The sequence below is a fragment of the Peromyscus leucopus genome, chromosome 20, assembly GCF_004664715.2.
Source record: "Peromyscus leucopus breed LL Stock chromosome 20, UCI_PerLeu_2.1, whole genome shotgun sequence".
NCBI classification, from domain to species: Eukaryota; Metazoa; Chordata; class Mammalia; order Rodentia; family Cricetidae; genus Peromyscus; species Peromyscus leucopus.
The window spans coordinates 19,231,607-19,254,885 of record NC_051080.1 but is presented as its reverse complement, the minus strand read 5'-3'; the positions used below and the strand labels follow the sequence as shown (position 1 = coordinate 19,254,885).

Below are 23,279 nucleotides of genomic sequence, written 5' to 3'. Positions count from 1 at the left end.
CAGTGTGGGGTTGATGTGCCAGGTCACAGCTGCCCCATCCTGCTGTTTCTGAGGCTGAAAGAGGAAACTGTTTTCCATAAAAAGAGGTTGGATGTGGACACAGGGGTGAGGGAGGTGGGACGGGATGCTTCAACCCTGGTAAGATGGCCATTTTCCTGTGACACTTTCTGTCCTTTGTCTCTGTGTTACCAAGAGCCAGAGAGTGGGGATGGGGGGTGGAGTCCTCTGCACTGAGGATTTTGGGAATCCAAAGTGAACCCCCTTTGGGAATGCTCCTCTTCCCAGAGACTCAAGCCTTGTGGGACGCTGTGACATTCTAGAAAAAGCGTAGTTGGGGAGGCAGGCTGACTTGGGTTTCAGGTTCCTGGGTTTCTTGAAGCTCTTGTTCTCAGCTGTAAGATGCAATGGTGCGGTGCTCTGCAGGATTCTCTGAGAATCACCCTCCACTTGTTTACATAGACCCCACCCCTAGGTTCTGCGCAGTGGGCAGGAACAGGTGTTCCAGGACACACTCATCCCTGCAGTCCTGTTGGGGTAAAGGGAAGCTGGATCCTTGGGTAGCCTTGGGTACTGTGACTTAGAACACAACATAAGTGAGAATCTATGGTCACAGACTTGGCCAGGTCCTGGGCCTCTCAGGAATGGCAAATGGCTAATGTGAGGGACATGTCAACAGATGGCCACAGGAGTGTCCCAGCAGCCTTCCTCTTGGCTTTTGTCTCCCATCTGTAGTGGCTTCTGGTCATTTTCACAGAACTTGGGGTGCTACAATCAAAGATGTTGAGCTAGAGAATTGGGGGCACATTGCACCATAATGCATAGGTGAGGAGGGAATGTGTCTGTGGAAGCTGTGACCTGGTCCCTATGCTGGGCAGGTCCCAGGTGCAGCTCCCCTTTGCCCTACTCTGTAATAGATTCAGTAGTGACTGCCCCCCCCGTCACCCCCCAAATCTGGGTGATTCAGCTAACAGGTTTCATTGCTGCCCCTAGTCTGACCAGCAATTTGCCACACATGGTGGTTATGACTTCTAGGATGTGTGATAAATTTGAGACAGAGAAGGAAAAATCAAGGACCGAGCCGGCCTGTGCAGTGGCCATTTACCAAGTGCAATAGGAGCTGAGCCCTGTACTGGTACTGGGGATAAAGCCAAGGAGCCACTACCCCACCTGGGAAGTGAGTGGCCTAAAAAGAGCCGGTCCAGGCACCGCTTCCCAGGGAGGGCTTGGGTTCTCTTCTGATGGATGACGGCATCCACATCTCCAGAATGTGATGGTCATAGGAGCTGGACCAGGGCATCATGCATGCCTCGTATTTCTTGCCTTCATATTTGCGGAGCTTATTTGGCAACCCAAGACCTAGTTTTTGGTCAGTAGAGGGCCCCACAGGACAAGCGGGAAAGCCAAATTTCACGGAGGAGACTCTAGCACCACCTACTGGCCAGACCCATTCAGACTATTCCTAAAGCTCTTGAGTGCCAGGCCCCTCTCCTGAGTGGGTGCGTGGGTGGGTGGGTGGGTGCGTGCGTGCGTGGGTGCGTGGGTGGGTGGGTGCATGCGTGGGTGCGTGTAGCCTCTGCAGGGAGATAGGCTGATTTTGAAACTCAAATTCGCTGCTTTCTGCCAATGACACCCCAGAGGAACATAGCTCATGCACCCCAGCTGCCTCCCTGGCTCTCCACTGCCCTCCCTGCTCCCCGTCATCCAAGGCCCTTCCTGGATAGAGAGACCTCCCAGTCATGTGGAGCACCCCCATTTGACCTGGTCCTTGGCATCTCTAGGGGTCGCTGCCTTTCATCAAGGCCCATGCCTGCTTTATTCTCCATCACCAGCCCTGGGCTCTCCCTCCCAGGCGCTGCTCTCTTTAGTGTGCATGGCCCTCCCCTGTTACTGTGCCAAGGACCTTACTTGCGGGGCTGTTCTCTCCTCAGAGCCAGAATGGTAAATAGTCAAGTAAACGAAAGCCTTCCTGGCAGCTCTGATAAGCATCCGATTAAGATGCAGACAGAAACGCCACGCACAAGAAGTGTCCAGTGTGATATAAACTAGGACAAGGCATGGAGACTTAAAAAGCCAAAGGAGCGATGTGATGGAAGACCAGGAGAGAAAATACCCCCAAGTGGAGAATCCATACTCAAGTCAAAATGGCAGAACTTCCTGAGAAGGGCTTGGCCAAGTCCTATGGGGCTTGACATCGTGGCTCTGCTTCTTTTCAAGGTCCTGTCACACTGCCTTCAGAATGTGCTGGGCCCGGTGTTCGGGACATAGAACACAGTCCGTTTTGCTGCCAACGTCCTGTCACAGGAATATACTGTCTGCATCCTGTTGTAGGAAGTTCGGGTCTGTAATTAGAAGTTACTAAGAGAACTTACCCTCACCCTACCACAGGAAGTCAGTTCCTGTCACAGGACATTAGGGACTGTCTCCATCCTATATCCTGTCACATTTTGTCTTTATCTCTACTCCAAGGAAGTTAGTTCATGTCTCCATTCTGTTACGGGAAATGAGAGTCTTGTTGTCGTCTCTACCACACAAGAAATTAGGACCTTTTTTTTGTCTATAGCACATATAGGAAGTTAGAGCCTGTCACAGAAAGTGAGAGGCTGTCTTCATCTCCACTACACAGGGAGTTAGGACCTGTCTCCATCATGTGACAGGAAGTGAGACCAGTCTTCATCTCCACCACACAGGAAGTTAGGGCCTGTCTCCATCATGTGACAGGAAGTGAGACCTGTCTTCATCTCCATCACACAGGAAGTTAGGGCCTGTCTCCATCATGTCACAGGAAGTGAGAACCTGTGTTCGTCTCCACCACACAGGGAGTTAGGACCTGTCCCCATCCTGTCACAGGAAGTTCAGTCTTGTCACAGGACATTAGAACCTATCACCTCCAATCTGAGCCCCACTCTGTCTCTGTCTCTGTGGGCGAACTGGACCAGGTGTCTGCAGCTGAACGACAGGGTCTGGGGAGCTGATCTCATCCCTGAGCATGGACTTGGCTTCTTCCCTCACTCTGTGGCTTTCTCTGGACCTGTTTCCTCATCTGACACATGGCGCTCAAGCCACCATCTTGAACACTGGTAGTAAATAATAAATGTATGAGGATTAGCCCCACGTGCAATAAATGGCAACAGCCATGATGAGTTCTGGGTAGTCTCTAGACCCACCCAGGAGCCTTGCCCACTGTCTGGGTGAGGCCCTGGCTGAGTGTGCCCAAGGTGATTCTCTGCCTTGAGAAGGGGAACACATCTCGCCCTGGGTATGGCTTGACCCCGGCCCCCAGTGCCCCAGAGGGTGTAGGAAGAGGCTGGTCCCCGAGTCCGCAGCCTGGAGGTCTACGGCACCTCCCCGAGGTGAGTGAGGGTGCTCTTTGTGCTGGCTGCATTGGCCGGAGGGGTAGCAGGAGCCCCCACCCAGTGAGCCGCCGCGCCCGCCGCTTGCCCACACTCTGTTGTTTCTCTGCTTGCTGAGGTGGCGCTAACTCTCTTCCTGTCTCTCTGTCCACTTGTCTTTCAGCCGCTGTGAGCGCTTGCCTTGCCATGAGAACCAGGAGTGCCCCAGGCTGCCTCTGAGAATAACCTACTACCACCTTTCTTTCCCCACCAACATCCAAGTGCCCGCGGTGGTCTTCCGCATGGGCCCTTCCAGTGCTGTCCCTGGGGACAGCATGCAGCTAGCCATCACCGCCGGCAATGAGGAGGGCTTTTTCACCACCCGAAAGGTGAGCCACCACAGTGGGGTGGTGGCCCTCACCAAGCCCATCCCTGAGCCCAGGGACTTGCTCCTGACCGTCAAGATGGATCTCTATCGCCACGGCACAGTCAGCTCCTTTGTGGCCAAGCTTTATATCTTTGTGTCTGCCGAGCTCTGAGTGCTTGCTTGGGCCCTTGGGCACCCCCTCCTGTCGCTTGCCTACCCTTGGGGTTCTAATAAAGTCCCAGCAGCCATCCCACCAGCATGCCTCTTGTGCCTTGATTTTGTTTGGCGTGGTCTCTGTGCTTTTTCTCTGCCGGGGTATGCTGAGCCCCTTCCAGAATTGGTTCCCTAGCAAGTGACTGGGGAATCCCTTTCCTACGGTCTGGGTACCTGAGAACCCCAGCAACAGAGCTCATTATTGCTCTACCAGACATCCCAGGCAAGGGAAGAACGAGGCTGAGGTGGGTCTGCACCTATGGACTATCTCTTCCTGTTGTGTTACCCCAAAGGGTAGCACTGGTGGCTGAGAAAGGGACCTCACCCAGAGAGATGCCTGGGCTCTGCCTCCTTCATCTTTCAGATACAGAAACAGCCCTAAGAAAGGGAGGGGCTTGGCTCTTATGACTTGGCCGGAGGAACTGGTATATGTACCACATACACCACAGGTGTATATGGACCCTAGCTCTACAGCCCTGCCTCTTCTGTTCTGTCACTGTACCTCCTCTGTGAGTCCTGGTCTTCCTGCCTCTGTCTTCTCCATCATGATTCTAGTCAAGTCATCCACTCAGCTCTCTTCATAGTTCCTTCTCTGCTCAGAAACTGGGGCGTATGGAAGAATTTGCCTAAGATCCTTCGTGGCATCCATTGCATGTAGTTGTGGCCTCTGTTCTATTTTTTTAATAGCTGCTTTAGGTGTATGAGTGTTTTATCCGAATGTATGTGCACACGTTGAATGCATGCCTGGTGGAGGCCAGAAGAGGGTGCCAGGTGCCCTGGAATTGGAATTATAGACATTGTGAGTCTGTCTCCGTGTAAGTGCTGGGCACTAAACCTCAGTCTTCTGAGAAAGCAGCCAGTGCTCTTAACTGCTGAACCACCTCTCCTCTGTGGGATTTTCAAGGGTGGGTACAACTTCATCTTAGGGTGACAATCCATCCTGACCTCAAATCACTCTCCCCTTGCTCACTTCCCCTAAGCCGTAATGTTGTAATTTTATACCCTTAGCCTGAAAGGTGGTTAAATCTCAGTTTAAGTGAGCTTTCCTCTTCAGACTCTGTCTACTTTTTATTGTGATAACAAGCTCCTGGAGGCTGGGTAACTTCCTGAAGAAAAGATGTTTGCTTAGCTTCTTATTTGGCTCCTAACTATGGAGATCCAAAGTCAAGACTCTACATTTGGTGATGGTCCTTCTTGCTGGTAGAGTCCTGATGGGCCTCAGGGTATCATGTGGAAAGAGGTGGAGCATGCATAAACATCTATGTCTCTGGTCTTATAAAGCCTCCAGGATTCAGTTATGGGGTTCCACTGTAAGGACTGTCTAATCCCAATCACCTGCCTCAGACCCCATCTCTAGAAGTTGGAGTTGGAGTGAGTGCCCGCTCTCCTAATGCCTCAATAAGGACTAAATGTCAACACGTGAAGCCTTGGGGGGTACTCACACCACAGTCTCGTTATCATGGGAGCTTTGGCCAACACCCCAGGTTGTGCTCTCTCTGTCTTTCTTGATTATGACATTATCTTTATGGTGCTTAGAACAGCCTGAGGTGCCCATTTGCTTCTGTTCTTTGGTTTTGTCTTCCTCACTATCCAGAAGGCTCACAAAGGCAGGAACTGGGTCTGTCTCATTCAGTGACTGTCTTGGTCTCCTGGCAAGGTGCCCAGCACACACCAGGTACTCTGTGTTTATCGAGAAAATGGTGATACACCCTGTCTTAGGGTTTCTGTCACTGTGAAGAGATACCATGATCATAGCAACTCTTATAAAGGAAAGAATTTAAATTGGGGCTGGCTTACAGTTCAGAGGTTTAGTCCATTACTGTTATGTTGGGAAGCATGGGGACATTCAGGCAGGCATGGTGCTTGAGGGGTAACCGAGAGTTCTACATCTGGATGGCAGGCAGCAGGAAGAGAGAGTGGCACTGGGCTTGGCTTGAGTTTCTGAAACCTCAAAGCCCACACCAGTGACACACTTCCTCCAACAAGACCACGCCTACTCCAACAAGGCCACACCTCCTAATAGCACCACTCTCTGTGAGCCTATGGGGGCCATTTTCATTCAAAACCCCCACACTGGGTTAGATTTTCAATCTTTCAGTGGATCTGATGGCTGGTGTTGTCTCTGAGCAGACCTGAAGAAGAGTGGTAGGGTGAAATGGAGTAAAGGACTCTGAAGGACCTCAGGGCCTTCTGTTACCTGTAAAGGGCTGGGGTATGCTCCAGACTGATGGAAAGGAAGACTGTGCAGTGGACCCTGCCTTCTATCCAGCTCTCTCCATGCCCCCTACTCCATCACCCAGACCTTGATCTGATATGTGGGTACTGGGTTGCCTTCGAGTTGCATGTTGCCCAGAGTATGCGCCAAGTGGCAGCAGAGGATTCTGAAGAACTAGTCTCGCTGTCCAGTTCCTCCTTGGAACCTTCTCTGGGTCTCTTTTCTAGGTCATGAAGTCTAATACCCTTGAAAGGTTTCTGTTCCCAGTATGATCTGGCCCTTGCCTACCCTCTCCGCTGTACCTCCCATTCCCTGGCTCATGCCCTTTTCTTGTGTCCTGGCCCATAGGGCAGCTTGCTCCTTTCCTTGCTATTTCCTGAATATGTTGACTCCTGGCCTCAGCCTGAGCCTTGCCTTCTTTCTGCAAATGGCCTTTCTTCTTACAGACTCAAAAGCCACCTCCTCAGTGAAGCCTTTCTTGGCTAGTACTCCCTGGCCCCAGACATCCTTTCTTAGTATGTTTACCTTGGTGTCTTAAAGTTGTTAACTTGTTTGTTGTACCTGCTAGGCTGTGGGCTTTTGAATGAAGGGGTAGTGTCTGTGGTTAGTTTGGGCACCTTTGGGCTTTTTGGCCTGAAGAAGCAACTCAGTAAATAAGTGGGCAACTGGATAGGATGGGTGGGTGGGAGGATGGATGGATGGATGGATGGATGGATGGATGGATGGATGGATGGATGCATGGATGGATGGATGGATGCATGGATGGATGGATGCATGGATGGATGGATGCATGGATGGATGGGTGAGTGGGAGAATGGATGATGGATGGATGTATGGGTGAGTGAGAGAATAGATGATGGATGGATGGATGGATGGATGGATGGATGGATGGGTGGATGGATGGGTGAGTGGAAGAATGGATGATGGATGGATGGATGATCGGGAGAATGGATGATGGATGGGTGAGTGGAAGAATGAATGAATGATGGATGGATGGATGGATGGATGGATGGATGGGTGAGTGGGAGAATGGATGATGGATGGATGGATGAATGGGTGGATGGAGATGGGTGAGTGGGAGAATGGATGGGTGGATAGAATGGATGGTTGAACAGGTAGGTGGGTGTGTAGGTGGATTGATGAATGGAAAGCCTTTTCAAGGTTTAACTCAAGTCTGTCCTCAGTGAAGCCAGCAAAGGTCTGTAAGGAACTTGATCCTAGTTAGAATGGAGGCTCCAAAGATCTTAGTCTGGCAGCCATCATGGTCCAGATTATTCAGGCAAAAGGGTACTTTTGTTCTCATGGGTACAGGATTTTTAAGACGGGGCAGGTGCTGCAGAGGTCTCAGAAGGTATACAGCAACCTTCATTGGCTTGCCACAGTCCTCTCCACGGCGTCTTCAAGTGTCTCTCTACCTCTGCTTGAACTCCTTTGTGGAGCCTCTACCTCTTTATGTTTTAAGACGAGTTTTAAATGTGTGTGTGTGTGTGTGTGTGTATGTGTGTGTGTGTGTGTGTGTGTGTGTGTGTGTGTATGTGTGTACACAGAGGCCAGAAGTCACTAGATTGATTCCCCTGAAGCTGGAGTTACATGTGGTTTTAAGCTGCACAACATGGGTTCTAGTTACCGAGCTCAGGTCCTCTGGAAGAGCAGCAAGCCCTCTTAATCACTGAGCCGTCTCACTAACCCACCCCCACTTTTGGAAAGCTTCCCAGAGCTGCAGAGCGTCTTTCCAGATCTTGCTGCTGAGAGACCAGATGGTACAGGACAAATAAGAGCAGGTCTCTGAGTCTCCTGCCTCCTGCACACTAGCTCTGCCCTGGCTTTACTGTCCTCTGAGAGCATCCAAGGACACCTTGGGGATGCTTTGAAGAGTCCATGAAGTGACTTATGAGGCCATGTCTGGTGTCTAGTTGGTGGACTGTGAGCATTGGCTTCCCGGTGGGAGGTCACCAAAGGCTCCTGTGGTTCTTGGTTTAAGTGGGAAATTCAGGCTCTGGGGGTTTGGCTGTATCTATGGTTACTCACAGGAGAAGTGACTAGGCCTCCAAGACCCGTGATTATCCCACCTTGTCAAAGTGGTGATTCAAGAACCCAAAGACAAAAGATAAAGATATTTATCAGTATTGTGATGAGACATGGCTTTCACAGTGGGTCCAGTGCTGTCCCGAGTCCCTATTTCCACAAGTGATCCATAAGATCACTTGACTTGATCAATCTCACCACGGCTATGGGACTCAAACTATTCATTTCCCCATTTTGTGAGCAGGATACAGGAGCACACAGTTTAGGTAAATTGCTCCAAATCCCACTGCTGGTGTCTACCGGGGCCAGCATTGAAGCTCACACCCCGGACCAGGGTCTGTCTTGAGCTGTACCACCTAAGAGGAAGAAGGAACATGCCTGGAATTAGATGGCTCTGAAGGGTTGTCCCCATTCTGTGGTCCCCAAGATCCACAGTAAGATACTCTGTCAGCAAAAGGAGGAGGTATTGTACAGTGGAACAGAGCGTGACAGATAAAATACTGGCTGGAGAGACGGCTCAGGGGTAAGAGCACCAGCTGGTCTTCCAGAGGACCCCCGTGGCAGCTCACACCCAACTGTAACTAGCCCCTGAGGATCGGATGTCCACTTATGGCCTCCTTAGCCACAGCATGCATACAGTGGGCATACATACATACAGGGAAAACAATCATATACATAAAATTAAAAGGAAGGAAAATTTAAAAATGCAGAAGTATGTGCAGAGTGGGCAGCCTGAGAGACAGGTGCAGGCAGAGTTTTTGAGGTTCTCTGGATCCTACCCCAAAACACTCAGAACAACTGGGCAGGAAGATTAAAAATCCATGGGAAATATTTCCTACCAAACAAAGCAACAAAACATCTCCACACACTGCCCAGATGCAAGTCGGGGCCTCTGCATGTCGGTGGCATCTGTGGGAAATGACTGGAAAAACACTGGAGCATCCCGAAAAGCTCCCGGACACCCCTGGAAAGAGCAGTGGGTTAATGTTGGGAGCTCAGTGGAGCTGAGAGCTGACTCTCACACCCCAGTGGCCAAGGTGTGTGGGAGCCCAGGGTGGCGCTGGCTTAGGCTGGAGCCTGGGGACTGAGCTGCCACGGCTTTCCTTAGTGGCCGGGTCTCTCTAGGGAGAGCTTGCGGGAACAGAAGAGAAAATTGACAGTGATAACAAACACTACTGAAGAGGAAGGTCCCAGACGGGATAGAGGCATGTCAGAGAGGGGACCTCAGAGACAGACTAGGAGACCCTAGGAGGTCAGAAATGCAAGATGAACTGTACAGACTTCAAAATGCCGGAAAAGTGAATGCCTCATAAAGAGGACTAACCGAAAAGCATCACGGTCACGTTCCACTTACTAGTTTCTGTAGCAAAGGACTGTGAACGAGGTGGCGTGTAGTAGGTGTCTTGTTTCCCACTTACCTGTTGCCACTCTCTGCTCCATTGGAAGCGGGGCACCTTTGTCCTGGAGGGGAATGGCTCTGTACAGCCTCCGGTGGCTTGCTTACCACCTCCAGCATTCCTTGGTTCATACTGACATCCCAGCTCTTCCTGTGCCATCATAGAGCGTTTTCCTCCTATGTCTTTGTCTCGTCGCGGGTCTCTTCCTAGGAGAACTGATATCCTCCTGGATTGGGGGCGGGGGGAGGTCCACCTGCTCTGCTGTGACCTCATTCTTGCTAGTGACATCTGCAATGACCCTACTTCCAAATAAGGTCATTTTCTGAGGTACTGAGGGCTGGCGCTTTGACATGTCTTCGAAGGGATAATGTCACCGTGTCACCAAATTCACACACTGAAGTTCTAACCTCCGTGTCCTTTAAGAACAGAGACTATGAACCAGTATGCTGTCCCTTAAGTGTGGAAAGCTCATTTGAAAGACAACTCATGGTAGTTCTTACCTCTCATGCTGGTGTTTGCAAGACTGAGAGGTAAGAGAGTTGCCAGAGTGGGACCCTGTCTCCTGGATCTCAAACCACAAATCCAACAAAAAACACAACCAAAAAAAAAAAAATTACCCTTGTGAAAATAAGCCAAAAATGTTCAGAAAAAGACCAAAACATGGAAGAACAATATGAATTAGAATTTAAAACATAAAAACAAAGCGATCAGTTTAATGTGTCTTTTTTTTTTTTTTTTTTTTTTTTTTTTTGGTTTTTCGAGACAGGGTTTCTCTGTGTAGCTTTGTGCCTTTCCTGGAACTCACTTGGTAGCCCAAGCTGGCCTCGAACTCACAGAGATCCACATGGCTCTGCCTCCCGAGTGCTGGGATTAAAGGCGTGTGCCACCACCGCCCGCCTAATGTGTCATTTTTTAAATGTTAAATAAATTCTTTAGTAAAAATAAATGATGAGAAATGGAGCAAAAAAAAACCCCAACATTAAACACTAAAGAGAAACAAGTTAGAAAAGGAAAAATAAAAAGAGAAATAATGTAAATGTCCTGATTAACACTGTCAACTTGACACACTCTGGAGTCACCGGGATAAAGAGTGTCTCAGTTAAGTGATTGTCTTTATCAGGTTATTCTGTGATAAAGGGGAGCCCAGCCCACTGTGGGCAGCACCATTCCCTGGGCAGGTGGTCCTGGGCTGGATAAGAAAGCTGGCTGAGCGTGAGCCTGTGAGTGAGCCAGCAAGCAACATTCCTCCCTGGTTCCTGCCTTGAGTTCCTGCTCCAACTTCCCCAGGGATGGGTGATTGTGCCCTAGGATAGTAAGCCAAAGAACTTGCCCCACCCAAGTCACTTTTGGACCTAATGTTGTATCATAGTAACAGAGAAGCAAAGTAGAACACTGAGAGGAAAGTCTTAAGGAAAAGTAACAGATACTCAAGGTACACAAAGCAGATCCAACCTGCAGATAACAGGCACCTTTGTATGCAGAGAATGTCCAACATGCAGATAACGGGCATCTCTGAATTCCTGTTGCTTAAAAATGTCTATGGTGACCCTAAACAGAAAAAAAAAAGTCAGTATTGTAAGTGATAACTGACCAAAAAAAAAAAAGTCTCATAAAAGTAAGTTTTGAAGAACACAGCACATACCTGAGATGAACTCAGAAAAACTAACACAAAGACAGTCTTGTAAAATGACTGGACTTTACTGGGTAGGAAAACAAACAAACAATGGACACCTAAGAAAAAATGTAAGTCACCATGTAATGGTTAAGTTTGATTACCACCTTGATTGAATTAAGAAACACCTCAGGCATTAATGAGGTAGGCCTTTTGGGGCCATTCGAGAGGATTAACAGAGGCAGCCCCACCCTCAATGTGGGTGGGGCCATTTCATGGACTGGGGCCCTGGACTGAACAGGAAGTAGGACGGGAAGGGCCAGCATCCCCTTTCTCTGTTTCCTGATCTACCCAGATGTGTACAAGCAGCCTTAGCTCCTGTTTCCACAGCTGGGAGCCACTCCTGTTACCATGCCTGCCCCACCTTGATGGTCTGTAGCCTCAAACCCTGAACCTAAATAAGCCTAACGTTCCTCAAACTGCTTCTTGTTGGGTATTGAGAAAGCTAGGCACACCTCTGTCTTTCTCTCTGACCCAGAGAGAAAGTGCCAAAGCCACTGAGATGGCTCTGAGATTCTTCCGTGTACCCATTTTTAGTTATCAAGTAGCACCCACCCTTAAACTGGGGAAACAGTATCATTTGGTTGCTCAAATGGAAAAACTAGCTGGTTTGGTTGAAGAGCTTTGGGACGAGGAGTAGTCACCTAAACCCATCAATCAACTGATGAGGTTCATACCCTCTTCCAGTTGACGTTACCCCATTGAGCTTAGGCAATGCAGAGATAACAATAGTTCACTTAGACACCAGAGGTGCGCATTTGTGCTCCAAACCTGCTAAGTTTTGGTTTTTCTGTGTCTGTGCATAAGTAACAAGTACTTGAGTGTAGGTCCCTGCATGGAATTTTATTGTTGCTGTTTACTTATCCAAATAACTAGTGTGTGTGTGTGTGTGTGTGTGTGTGTGTGTGTGTGTGTGTGTGTGTGTGCGCGCGCGCATTTGTTTATTTAGAGAGATGGCTCAACGGGCAGTTAAGAACACTGACTGTGCTTCAGAGGAGCCAGATTTGATTTATAACACACATATAGTTGCTAATAACTATCTGTAATTCCAGTTCCAGGGATCTGACACCCTCTTCAGGCTTCGGTGGGCACTGCATGCATGCAAAGTTTAGACATACATACAGGCAAAACACCCATAAACACAAAAATAAAAATGAAGAAAAAATTAAATAAATAAACTATTGGAGATTAGATCAAGGCAATTGGTTTTAGAGAACCAGGAGTTTGGGGTTAAAAAGTTTATATATAATTTTCGCAAGCCAAATAGGACCTGTGTGAGAGTCAGCCATTTGAATGACGTCATCTAATCATTTATACTGCCTTGGGAATTTTTACCCATCAAGCTCAAGGTCAGGACCTTAACTTCAACATTGCTTTTCTCAGATAAATACGATTTCTACTCAGGACCCACTTTCCCTCCTGCTTTTAGATATCTAATTCTATAGATTCTAACTTGTATATCCACATCTAGACATGCCAATGATTTTTGTAAAACAAAGTAGTGAACAAAATCTTTATAGACACAAAAGTCCTTCATCTACCTCACTGGTGGACTCAAGAAAATTCTTGAGTAAATAAATCCTTTAGAAGAGCTCCCAATGTGTGTGTGCATGTGTGAGTGTGTGCCTGTGTGTTCACATGTATATCAGAGTTTTTTTTTAAAGATTTGTTTTTATTTATGTATGTGTGTGCATACACATGCATGTGCATTTGGGTGCCCTAGTAGGCCAGAAGAAAGTTATTGGATCCCATGGAGCTAGAGTCACAAGTGTTATGAGTCACCCAACATGGTTGCTGGGAACTGAACTCAGGTCCTCTGGAAGAGCAGCCAGCACTCTTAACTGTTGAACCGTCTTTCCAGCCCTGCATACCAGATTTTTGGACAACATTTTACATCAGATGAAAATGAATCAATGTGAGCTGGAGAGATGGCTGAGTGGTTAAGAGCACTGACTGCTCTTCCAGAAGACCCGGGTTTGGTTCCCAGCACACACATGGCAGCTCACAATTGTCTGTGACTCCAGTTCCAGGGGATCAACACCCTCACACAGACATACATGAAGGCAAAAACACCAGTGCATATTAAATCTAAAAACAGATTATTTTTTAAAAAAAGAAAATGTCTTTAGGATAATTAAGAAGTGTAAGCCAAGGATTTTATACCCAGCAAAGCTGACAAAAGAGTGCATACTGTTATGAACAGGCACATACTGAACCACAACGGTGGCATTACAGCTAAGTGGGTGTTGGAGGGGAAGCAGCATCCATATCGATCGCCATATATAGTATGTCTATTTAAACTGGGTAGAAGAAGAACACATTAGAGAAACTATTTACAGTGATTGATGGATGGTGGTCATTTTAGCATGGTTATTCTGAGACTACTCGATATGAAACATGGGATCCGTCAGATGAACTGTTGTGAGAGACTCTGTGACTGTAGAATCAGGATTATGATGTAAAGCAAAAACTATCCCCTTGGCCCCTGGAGAAGATAAAAAAATTGTAAACTTTGTTTTGAATTAGTATGAGCTCACAGTGTATTTCTTTTTTTATTACATTTAATTTAGAGGGGCTCAAAGGCTGGTGTTTCTCTTTTTCTACCATGTGGGTCCCAAGGACCGAACAGAGGCCATCCGGCATGGCAGCTAGCCCTTAACTGGCTGAGCCATCTCATCAGCCACCACTGATGTATTTCACTTTTTAAACGTCCACCGGTGATGCCTGGAAACAGTGGCATGCTCTAGGCATTGCTGCTATCCAGCCTGTGATCCTGAATCACCATTTCCCACAAACCACAGATAGACAAACCTTGGGCTTCCTGGAGAAGCGGTTCCAGTGAGCAGCACGGCCCTCCTGATGAGACAGTCCCGTGTTCTACCTCCTAGCTGCAGAGCAATAGAGGCGCGAAGGACCCCAGAGCAACTTTTGCTCTCTGGCCAAGGAGTTTCAACAAAGGACAGAAACGGCAGTGGACCGAACCTATCAGATTGGATTGCATCAGAAGTTCACCCCAACTTTTTCCTCCCTCCCTCAGAATCCTTGGAGGAGCAATAGAGAGCCGCAAAGTTCACGATACAAATGCCCGTTTGTATTAGTTACTTTCTCAAATTCCTAACAAGAAGCAACTTAGGGTCCATCGTGGTGGGTGTGATGGCAGGGGCGGCTCTTGGTTGGGGTCGGGAAACGAGGCAACTGGCACACTTCCTGGCAGTTCAGAAAACGGGACAGGAAGTGGGCCAGGCCATAAATCTCAAACCCCTACCCATTACCCACTTCCTCCCACTGGACCCCCATCGCCTAAAGCATGTAGGTGTGACCCTTTAATAAAGTTCCTTTAAATACATGTTGTGGTGACCCCCATCCATAAAACTATTTCATTGCTACTTCATAGCTGTAATTTTGCTACTGCTAGGAATCGTAATGTAAATATCTGATATATAGGATATCTGATACGTGACCCCTCTCAAAGGAGTCATGATCCATAGGTGAGAACCACTGCCCTAAAGGTTGTTGTTTTTTGTTTGTTTTTGTTTTTGTTTTGTTTTGTTTTTCTTTCCATTTTTCGAGACAGGGCTTCTCTGTGTAGCTTTGTGCCTTTCCTGGAACTCACTCTGTAGCCCAGGTGGGCCTCGAACTCACAGAGATCCGCCTGCCTCTGCCTCCCGAGTGCTGGGATTAAAGGCGTGCGCCACCACTGCCCAGTGCCCTAAAGGTTTCTGAACCTCTCAAAGCAGTGCCGCCAGCTCAGGACCAAGTTCAAACCCGTGAGCCTAAGGGGACCATTTCCTATCCAAGCTGTAACACTGGTTGTTTCCAGCATGAATTGGACCTAGCAGGCCAATGTACCTCTTCATGACTGCATAGCAATAGCATATATGAGACTGTTTCCCTGCACAGAAGGCCCAGCCAGTGAATGAGAGTGAAGTGTCTGCAACTTCCATCCCCAAGGTGCAGTCAGTGGGTGTCTTAGTTGGGTTTCTATTGCTGTGATAAAAAAACTGTGACCAAAAGTAACGTGGGGAGAAAAGGGTTCATTTCACCTTACAGGTTACAGCCCATCATGCTAGGAGCTGGAGGCAGGGAGTGAAGCAGAGGCCATGGAGGAGTGCTGCTTATTGGTTCTCTCTCTCTCTCTCTCTCTCTCTCTCTCTCTCTCTCTCTCTCTCTCTCTCTCTCTCTCTCTCTCTCTCTGGCTTGCTCGGCTTGCTTTCTTACATTACTCAGGACCAGCCATGCATGTTAGCACACACCTTTAATCCCAGAACTCGAGAGGCAGAGGCAGGTGGATCTCTCTGAGTTCGAGGCCAGCCTGGTCTCCGTGTTGAGTTCCAGGATAGCCAGGACTATGTAGAAAGAACCTGTCTTAAACACATGTGCACACACACACAAAAAAAACCCCAAACAGTATGTCACCCAGGACCACTTGCCTAAGGGCAGCAAGACTCCTGTTGGGCTGGTCCCTCCCACATCAGTCATTAATCAAGAAAAACGCCCCATAGAGCTGCCACCTTGCCAGTCTGATGGGGGCATTTTCTCAATTGAGATTCCTTCTTCCCAGATGACTCCAGCTAGTGACAAGGTGATGAAAGCTAACTAGGACAGTGGGTGTAGGCCCTGAGCACCAACAGCTGTCAGTGTCACAGGAAGACCAGAAACCACGTGACCTGATGGGAGACACCACCTCTGTCATGATAAGACCGGGCTCCGTGCCGAATGCAGCAGCCAGTGTGAGGGAAATTCAGAGGACAGAGAAGCACTCTGGACCACACCACCTGGATGCAGGCAGCCAACTCCTGACTATGGGACTCTGTGGCTGAAATGCACTAAATTCCTTACCTGATCGGGTGGGAAATGAAAGGATGGAGGGGAAACCCTCAATCAAAAGGGACTTAAAGACAGCTGTAACTTATTCATGGGCAAGTCCAGGATTGGCTAGAAACATACACTGTGGGCAGGAGCTGTAAAGAAACCCACAGGCGCTTGCTGTGGACCCAGGTTAGGGGTTAGCTGTAGGTTAATTGACATTGGTCTGGTGTACATGAGGTGGCTTCCGGCCGTTGGCCAAGGCTTCTTTCTTTATATGATTTTTTGGGGGGTTTTTTGAGAAAGGGTCTCACTTATATAGACCAGCCTGGCCTTGAACTTAGAATCCTTCTGCTTCAACCCCCTTACATGGCTGATAATTATAAAGATGTTTGCCTTACAATAACTCATTGGACTAGACCTTCATTTTGTATTGTGTTCATATCTGTTTTTATTTCATTATTTCATATATATGTATGTTTGTGCACACATGTGTACACATGTGTCCTGTGGAGGCCAGAGGACAACTTTGAGTGTTGTTCCCCAGACACTGGCCACCTTCTTATTTTTGTAAGTTTTAATTTAATTTTACATATATGGATATTTTGCCTGCATGTATGTCTGTGCACCAGTGTGTGCAGTACCCACAGAGGCCCAAAGAGGGTGTTGGATCCCTTGGGTCTGGTGTTACAGATGGCTGTGAACCAGTTGCCTTGTGGGTTGTCTGGAAGAGCAGACAGTGCTCTTAACTGATGAGCCATCTCTCCAACCTTGTGTTTCATTTCATGGTAAAGTATTTAAGAACAGTTTAGTACGATGCCTGGAACAGAAGCTTACAGTAAATGTTAGCCTTTTCCTTCCCGTGACTTGACAGTATGGAATTCTCTGTGATGGACACTGAGATCAGCAGTTTATATATCCCTCCCCCACACAAACCCTGCTAGCTACCCATTTGTTGGTTCCCAGGATGAAGGACCCTGACACCCTTGTTCACTTTGGTATCCATGGCACCTGGTACTCTTAGCTACTCAATACTGTTGTTGAACAACTGAGAAATGAACATGTTCTTCAGTGGTAGATTCATGCCCACTTGGTGCCGCTGGCACATTTCAAGTTGTGCACATTAGCAGCTGGGCTAGATAGTGACCTCGTTTCATCTGAAGGACCATGCACAGATCCATACCCCACAGTCTGACCACAGAGGCCACTGCTAGGCGCTGATAGGACTGCCTCTGACACACCCTCTACCTGTCCCCATGAGAGTTGTGGTCCTGGCTTTGCCATCAACCTTCCTGGGCTGTTTTCCTGCAGTTTCCGCCAAGAGAAAACAGACACTGTCCGCTGCATCAAGTCCTGCCGTCCCACCGATGAGGCTTGCATACGAGACCCTGTGCACACCGTCTCCCACACGGTCATCTCACTGCCCACCTTCCGAGAGTTCAGCCGTCCGGAGGGTGAGTAGACCAAGTCGAAGGTCCTGGGACATGCCTCAGAGCCTCATTCTGAGTGAGCAGAGGGCCTGACCTGCAGGAGCCCTTCCTTGTAGGATGTGGTAGGGACAGGATGCTCACCTTTTCCACCAGGGTTCCTCGGCTGCACAGCCTTTCTCTCTATCCAGCCGTCCCTTATGATGGGTGACACTCATTCTGTGAATGGCATTCAGTGTTGATGCAAGGCTGAACACCGGGGAGTTGAGTAGGACTTCCTGAGGGAAGTGGATAGGAGGTGATTGGCCAAAGTGGGAGAAAGGAAGAAGAGCCTGGCCAGCAGATCTCAGCTGGTAAGGTCTGGAAGTAGTGGGGGGCAGTGTGGGCATTGAGGACCAAGACACACGGATGGGGCTGGAAGGGTGAGCAGGAGCTTCCGCCTCAAGCTGAGGTTCCACCCCAAGGCTCAGAGACCTTTCGGGAGGCTCTGATAGATGAGATTGGCATCTTCTTGGAGAATGGGGCAGATGGATAGAGTAGTCAGACTGGAAACAGTGACCCCGGGAGTCACATAACACCTGTCCTTCCTGGTTCTCCAAGGACATGGCAGCTGCCCTCACATCTCCTGAGTCAGACTAGGGTTTCATACTGCTAGGTGAACCACTCTTAATGTCACACTCTGGGGTGTGTGGCTGTGGGCTTCTCGGGTCCCCAGTCACCTCCTTTCTTGTGTTTGGAGTCTCCCTCTCCGACCCATCATGACTAAGTCTATTAGCAGACATTCAGTGAGCTCGTGTGCCAGGCTCTGGGAACGTACTAAGAAGAAAGGCCCTTCCTCTCCAGGAGAATGTGTGACCGAGTCATCCAGGGTGACCCCTGGGCCGACCCTGTGACAGAGTCATGCGGGGTCACTAGACAGCAGTGGGGGGGGGCGGGGGAAGACAGGAGAGACCCAACAAGGCCAGGGTTGTCCTGAGGGGAAGTCCCCAGCCCCCACGTCTTTCCCACTGGTGCACTCTTCCACAGAAGTCTTCACAGCTGCTATCTGCCTCGTTTAGTAAAGTGGGTTTCGGCAAACCTATGCACACCATCCCCAGGCCCCCAGCAGCCATTTTTATGGTGCTCTACCCTGTACTGACATAGGAGTTGGTTACCCGCGTGGGTGCAGCCGAGACACCTGGCCACGTCTTGAGTTCGTGATACAGAGAGTGCCGAAAGGAGCCCCCGTGGACATCAGCCAGCTTCTTCCCTTACTTTATAGAGAAACTGAGGCCCAGAAAAAGAACTTCCCCAAGGTTACCCTGAGCCAGCCTGGAATCCGTGTGGCAGCTCCAAGGCTCCAGGCAGCCCGGACTGCTTTACCTGGAACATGGCTCAAGCTCCACTGCCCAGCTGAGCCCACACTGCTGACAGGCCCCATGACCTCGGGGCAGATAAAAATTGTCATTTTTTTTTTTTTTTTTTTTTGTCTTAAGCTCTCAGTTTCCCCACAGATAAAAACAAAGATAGGCCGGGCAGTGGTGGCACACACCTTTAATCCCAGCACTTAGGAAGCAGAGCCAGGCGGATCTCTGTGAGTTCGAGGCCAGCCTGGTCTACAGAGCGAGATCCAGGACAGGCACCAAAACTACACAGAGAAACCCTGTCTCGAAAAAAAAAAACAAACCAAAACAAACAAACAAGCAAAAAAACAAACAAAGGTAGGCTATGGCTTGATGGTCAGGACTCTCCTCTACCCTTCCACACAAAGGGGTTGGTGATTTTAGTGGCGTCACCTTAGGAATGAGCCCTCGTCATGTTAGGTGCTGGAACAAGTCTCTGGAGAGAGGAGGGCTGGACCAGCAATACAGACTTCCCGTGCCACCCTCTCACTTGCTGCAGAGATCGTCTTTCTGAGGGCTGTCACGCCACTGTACCCCGCCAACCAGGCCGACATCATTTTTGACATCACGGAAGGGAACTTTCGCGACTCCTTCGATATCGTCAAACGCTATGAGGACAGCATGACTGTGGGTGAGTGCCCCTCCGCAGAGCCCAGAGCATGGGCCAAGGGTCATGTGATCTGTACCGGGGCGGGGGGACAACCTTTCTGCATCTTCTCCACTCGCCTCGGAGTCCCCTTCCCAACTCCAGTTCTCCAGGTTCTAGCCAGCAGCCCCCTACTCAAGTCTGGGGAGCCTGGCATACCCTGGCCATGCCCCTGACTCTCCTGTAAACCTTGTCGGCCTCAGTCTCCCCACTTACAAAATGGGTAGATTAAATAGATCCTGCATCTCGTAACTGAATTTCAAAGGCTTTTTTGAGTGTACCAGGGCCGGCAGCATGCCTTGGTTGGTGGGAGCTGCCCTGTCTCTATTCCTTTGGTGCCGTGAGAAGACAAACACACCGGGCTTCCCCATCCCCCCATCTCCCCACCCCCCACCCCCGAACCTCCAGTCTAGTCCTAGCCATGGAACGACCTTGACTTCCCGTGCAGTCTCAAGCCACTTGCCATCCCCTCCCCACGTATCATGGGGTAGGAACCCAGGCTGCCACTGCCCAGCCTTTTGGTGTGTGGCGTCTGCTGCTCTCGCTCCCAGGATGGCCAGTGTCTCTGAAGCAGGAAGGAGGTTGAGGCAGGGACAGTCAAAGGACCCTTCTGTGTTGGGGGCACCTGGGCTTGGTGAAGAGGGCGTGGGAAGGATGAGCCGGACACTGGGACGGGTGCTGGCCAACTCCCGGAGGGGACATGCGAGAGAAGCCAGGAAGCCGCACTTGCTCTGTGTGTGTGTGTGGGGGGGGGCTGTGGTTCCTGTTGCCATCTGTGGGCCTTGACTACAACCTGCTCACCTAGAAAGCCCTTTAGGCTCACTCCACCCTGTGACCTTTGTCACGGTCGCTCATCCGGACTGTCTTTAAGTCGTTTTTATTCATGGAGCGTGAAAACAGTCTCACCTGCCATTTCTGAATTACATTTACACTCTGAACATTTTAAAGCAGTTGGGAAACTGAGTGATAGTCCCTGCTCTCCCCTGGACCTCCGTTGCCCTGGCGTTCCAGGCTCACGCTGTGGAGCCTGTGAGGTCCGGATCGCGGAGCAGAGCCTTTGATCACCTGGCCCCCAGGTGGCGCTGTTGGACCTCAGAACCTCCATCCCCAGTGTCCCCCAACCCTGACAGTTGCTAAACTGGCAGCTAGAGAAAGGGAATCGTTGCTCTCCTGTTGCCAAAGAGCCATTTATAGCAACTTTACAAGCTCTTAAATGGGTTTGCATGTTGTAAACACGACTGAGTCATCTGGGGGCTCACCACCCCCGGCCGCCTCCTCCGCTGTTTGGCAGCAAGGATAATTAGTTAATTACAATTAATGGTTCAGCAGCCCTCACCGAGATTCCAAGGAGAGGGCACGCAGCCCGGCTGCCAGCCATCAGAAGCCTCACCTTCAGCTATGGACGAGAGAGGAGGTGCCGTAGGGGGCGGCGCTCGAGGTTCGTCCTGCTCTGAGTGTGGGTGACAGTGAGCACTGGCCTGCAGAAGCCCCCTCGTGCCTGCCCTGTGAGTGACCTGCTGCTGTGTGTGTGACACAGCCCAGGCCCCTGTGATCACAACCCCAGGACCTTCCCGTTGACTCAATCTCTTTTGCTTTCTGGACACTTGAGTTACTGGCCCCCACGCCTATGAATGTGCACGTGCGCACACACATTCTTACCTTTCCCCCAGAGGAGAGCACTGCCCCATCAACAGACCGAGACGCTGGGCCTGTGGAGCCGTGGCAGGCCTCCTGAGCCCACCCCCAGCTCTCCTCTTGGGAACTGGCCCTCGCCATTTTCCTGTCTTCTAGTCTCAGCTAAATCTGTTCTGGAGTCATCAAAGCTGGGGAGTTAGGCAGAACGGAGTCCGAGACCACCAGCACCCACGGTGGGCTACAGCAGCGCCCCAGACGGAACAACCCTGGGTGTGTCTGCTTTTTGGCTTCCCATCTGCTAGGCCAGAAAATTCGGGTTGTGTTAGAGCCAGGAGGCCTCATCCTTTCCAACTACTTCCACGAAATGGGAAACAAGGGCCAATGTGGGGTGAGGGTGCCAGTCTTCCCTTAGTGACTTGGGGGCGTGGGGTAGCCCCAGGTGGGTGACGAGTGACCACAGGTAACCTTCAGACAGTGGGCGTCCTGGGAATGGAATGCAGCGGAGGCCACAGGGAATGAGCGTTCCCTTCACTGCGCTTGGTCATGGGTGCCCTGATCCTTGGAATTCTAGGCTTGGGTGGCATGGGGTTGGGCCCCCAGCTCTCGGAAATTCCTGGGGCTCATCTCCCTGCCTCCCGAGTGGCCCAGGCTTTTCCACACCTCAGTAAGTTTGCAGGGTGTTCCATCTGGTACACACGGTCACCTCCCCCCAGGTGGAGAAGGACACCCGCTGGGACAGGTTGCATGGAGTGGGGACCAAGGCTGCGTTTGCGGTTGCGCTCCGCCCTCTGAATTCTCTTCTTGGCTCAGGTCTCTGCTCGGGACATTTTCCCTGAGGTTGCCTGTAGCCTGCTTCTTCTCTGGGTACCTGGGGATGTCCCCTAAGATGCTACGCTGTGCCTGGCTCCAGACCTGACCACTGGGGGATGGAAGTTTCTCCCGAGTTTCGGCCCTGCATGAGGCAACCCTGGGAATGGGATTTAGCCCTCGTGGCTTCTTGCCACCGCTGCACACTCTCGCCCCCGCGCTCTTGTTCAGTCCTTGCAAACATGACTGCTGGGAACGGGACAGGAAGATCTCCCTTGGGGCACAGAGTCAGATGACCTCGTAAGACTGTGCAACAGCCAAACCCGGGGCCGGGTGGGTCTCTTCTGACTTACTTTGAACAGTGCAGCACTCACGTAAGGCCCTGCCTTGAACAGTAACCCTAAGACTTGGCGATCAACAGGAGCATGGCTCCGAGCTATGCGGGCCTGCTGTCTGCTGCTCCCTTCCATACTTAGGAGGCTCCTGTGTCCCTGGCAAGGGGCATGAACCTATATATGGCCATGCAAGAGCACCTGCCTGCTCACCAGGCTTGCTGAATACCCTCCTGTTTAGACCATAACCTACATGGGCACTCCCTACAGATGGCTTCCTTAGAGAGGCAAGGCCCAAATAGAGTCTCCTTGTGTATGCAGGAGCCTCACAGATCAGTGAGCCTGCAACACACCAGAAGCTAACAATCAGTCCCTGGAACATGGAGAAATTATCTCCACTCAAGGACGGGGAAGCAAGGGCTGGAGAGGGCCACCTGGCAATGGAGACCAGAATTGGCATGATCCTAGGCTTCCCCAGAGCTAGAGCCCATAGATGGCCAGTGCTGGCATAGAAAAAGTTCTCCAGGTTTAGAAGTCTCAGAAAAATAACCAGCAGATGAACCTTTGCGCCCCTGTGGCCATGGCATTCAGGCCCTTGAAAATGACAAGACGATGAAGTGCCTGAGTGAGCAGAAAAAAAGCCTGAAAGGGCCAGGCTTCCTCTAATGTAGTCCTTGGGTCTTAGGGGATCAGGGAGATGCTGCCCAGGGCGGAGCTGATGCCTCTGCAAAGCCCCCTTGCATTCCTCTCTCTCCAGCTGTCAGGGAGACATGAAGAATGCTTCTCCATCCTGTGGAGAAATGCTCTATTTAATGCCTGGGGCATGCTCGGGCCACCACAGAGCCTCCCTAGCCTGCTCTGGGTTCACACTTCACTCTGTGGAGCCCAGGCTGCAGTCAGGGTGCTTTGAGAAGTTGAATAGTGACTAATGGGGAGCCCTAGCCACGACAAGTGTGGGACCACTCACTGTCAGCCCGAGTCCCCAGGCCTCTGAGATTTAGTGGGTACCTGGGCCCCAGGCCTCCC

General features: G+C 50.2%; 1 protein-coding gene and 1 long non-coding RNA gene across 3 annotated transcripts in view; one reads left to right on the top strand and one right to left on the bottom strand.

The window, feature by feature from the left end:
- The window catches only part of Fbln1 (fibulin 1), an 84,675-nt gene that overhangs the window by 44,155 nt on the left and 17,241 nt on the right, over window positions 1-23,279 (top strand). The window contains exons 15-16 of one of the 2 annotated variants that reach the window (XM_028878136.2): window positions 17,336-17,478; window positions 19,333-19,464. In XM_028878136.2, coding sequence (XP_028733969.1) covers window positions 17,336-17,478; window positions 19,333-19,464 — 275 coding nt within the window. Of the gene's footprint in view, window positions 1-3,513; window positions 3,956-17,335; window positions 17,479-19,332; window positions 19,465-23,279 lie in introns of those variants that run through there. The other variant, XM_028878138.2, reaches the window with a different exon arrangement.
- Window positions 8,227-9,756, bottom strand: LOC119086359. The gene is made up of 2 exons (XR_005089625.1): window positions 9,568-9,756; window positions 8,227-8,505 (listed from the first exon to the last, which is right to left on the bottom strand). It is a non-coding gene; the product is annotated as an uncharacterized LOC119086359 (long non-coding RNA).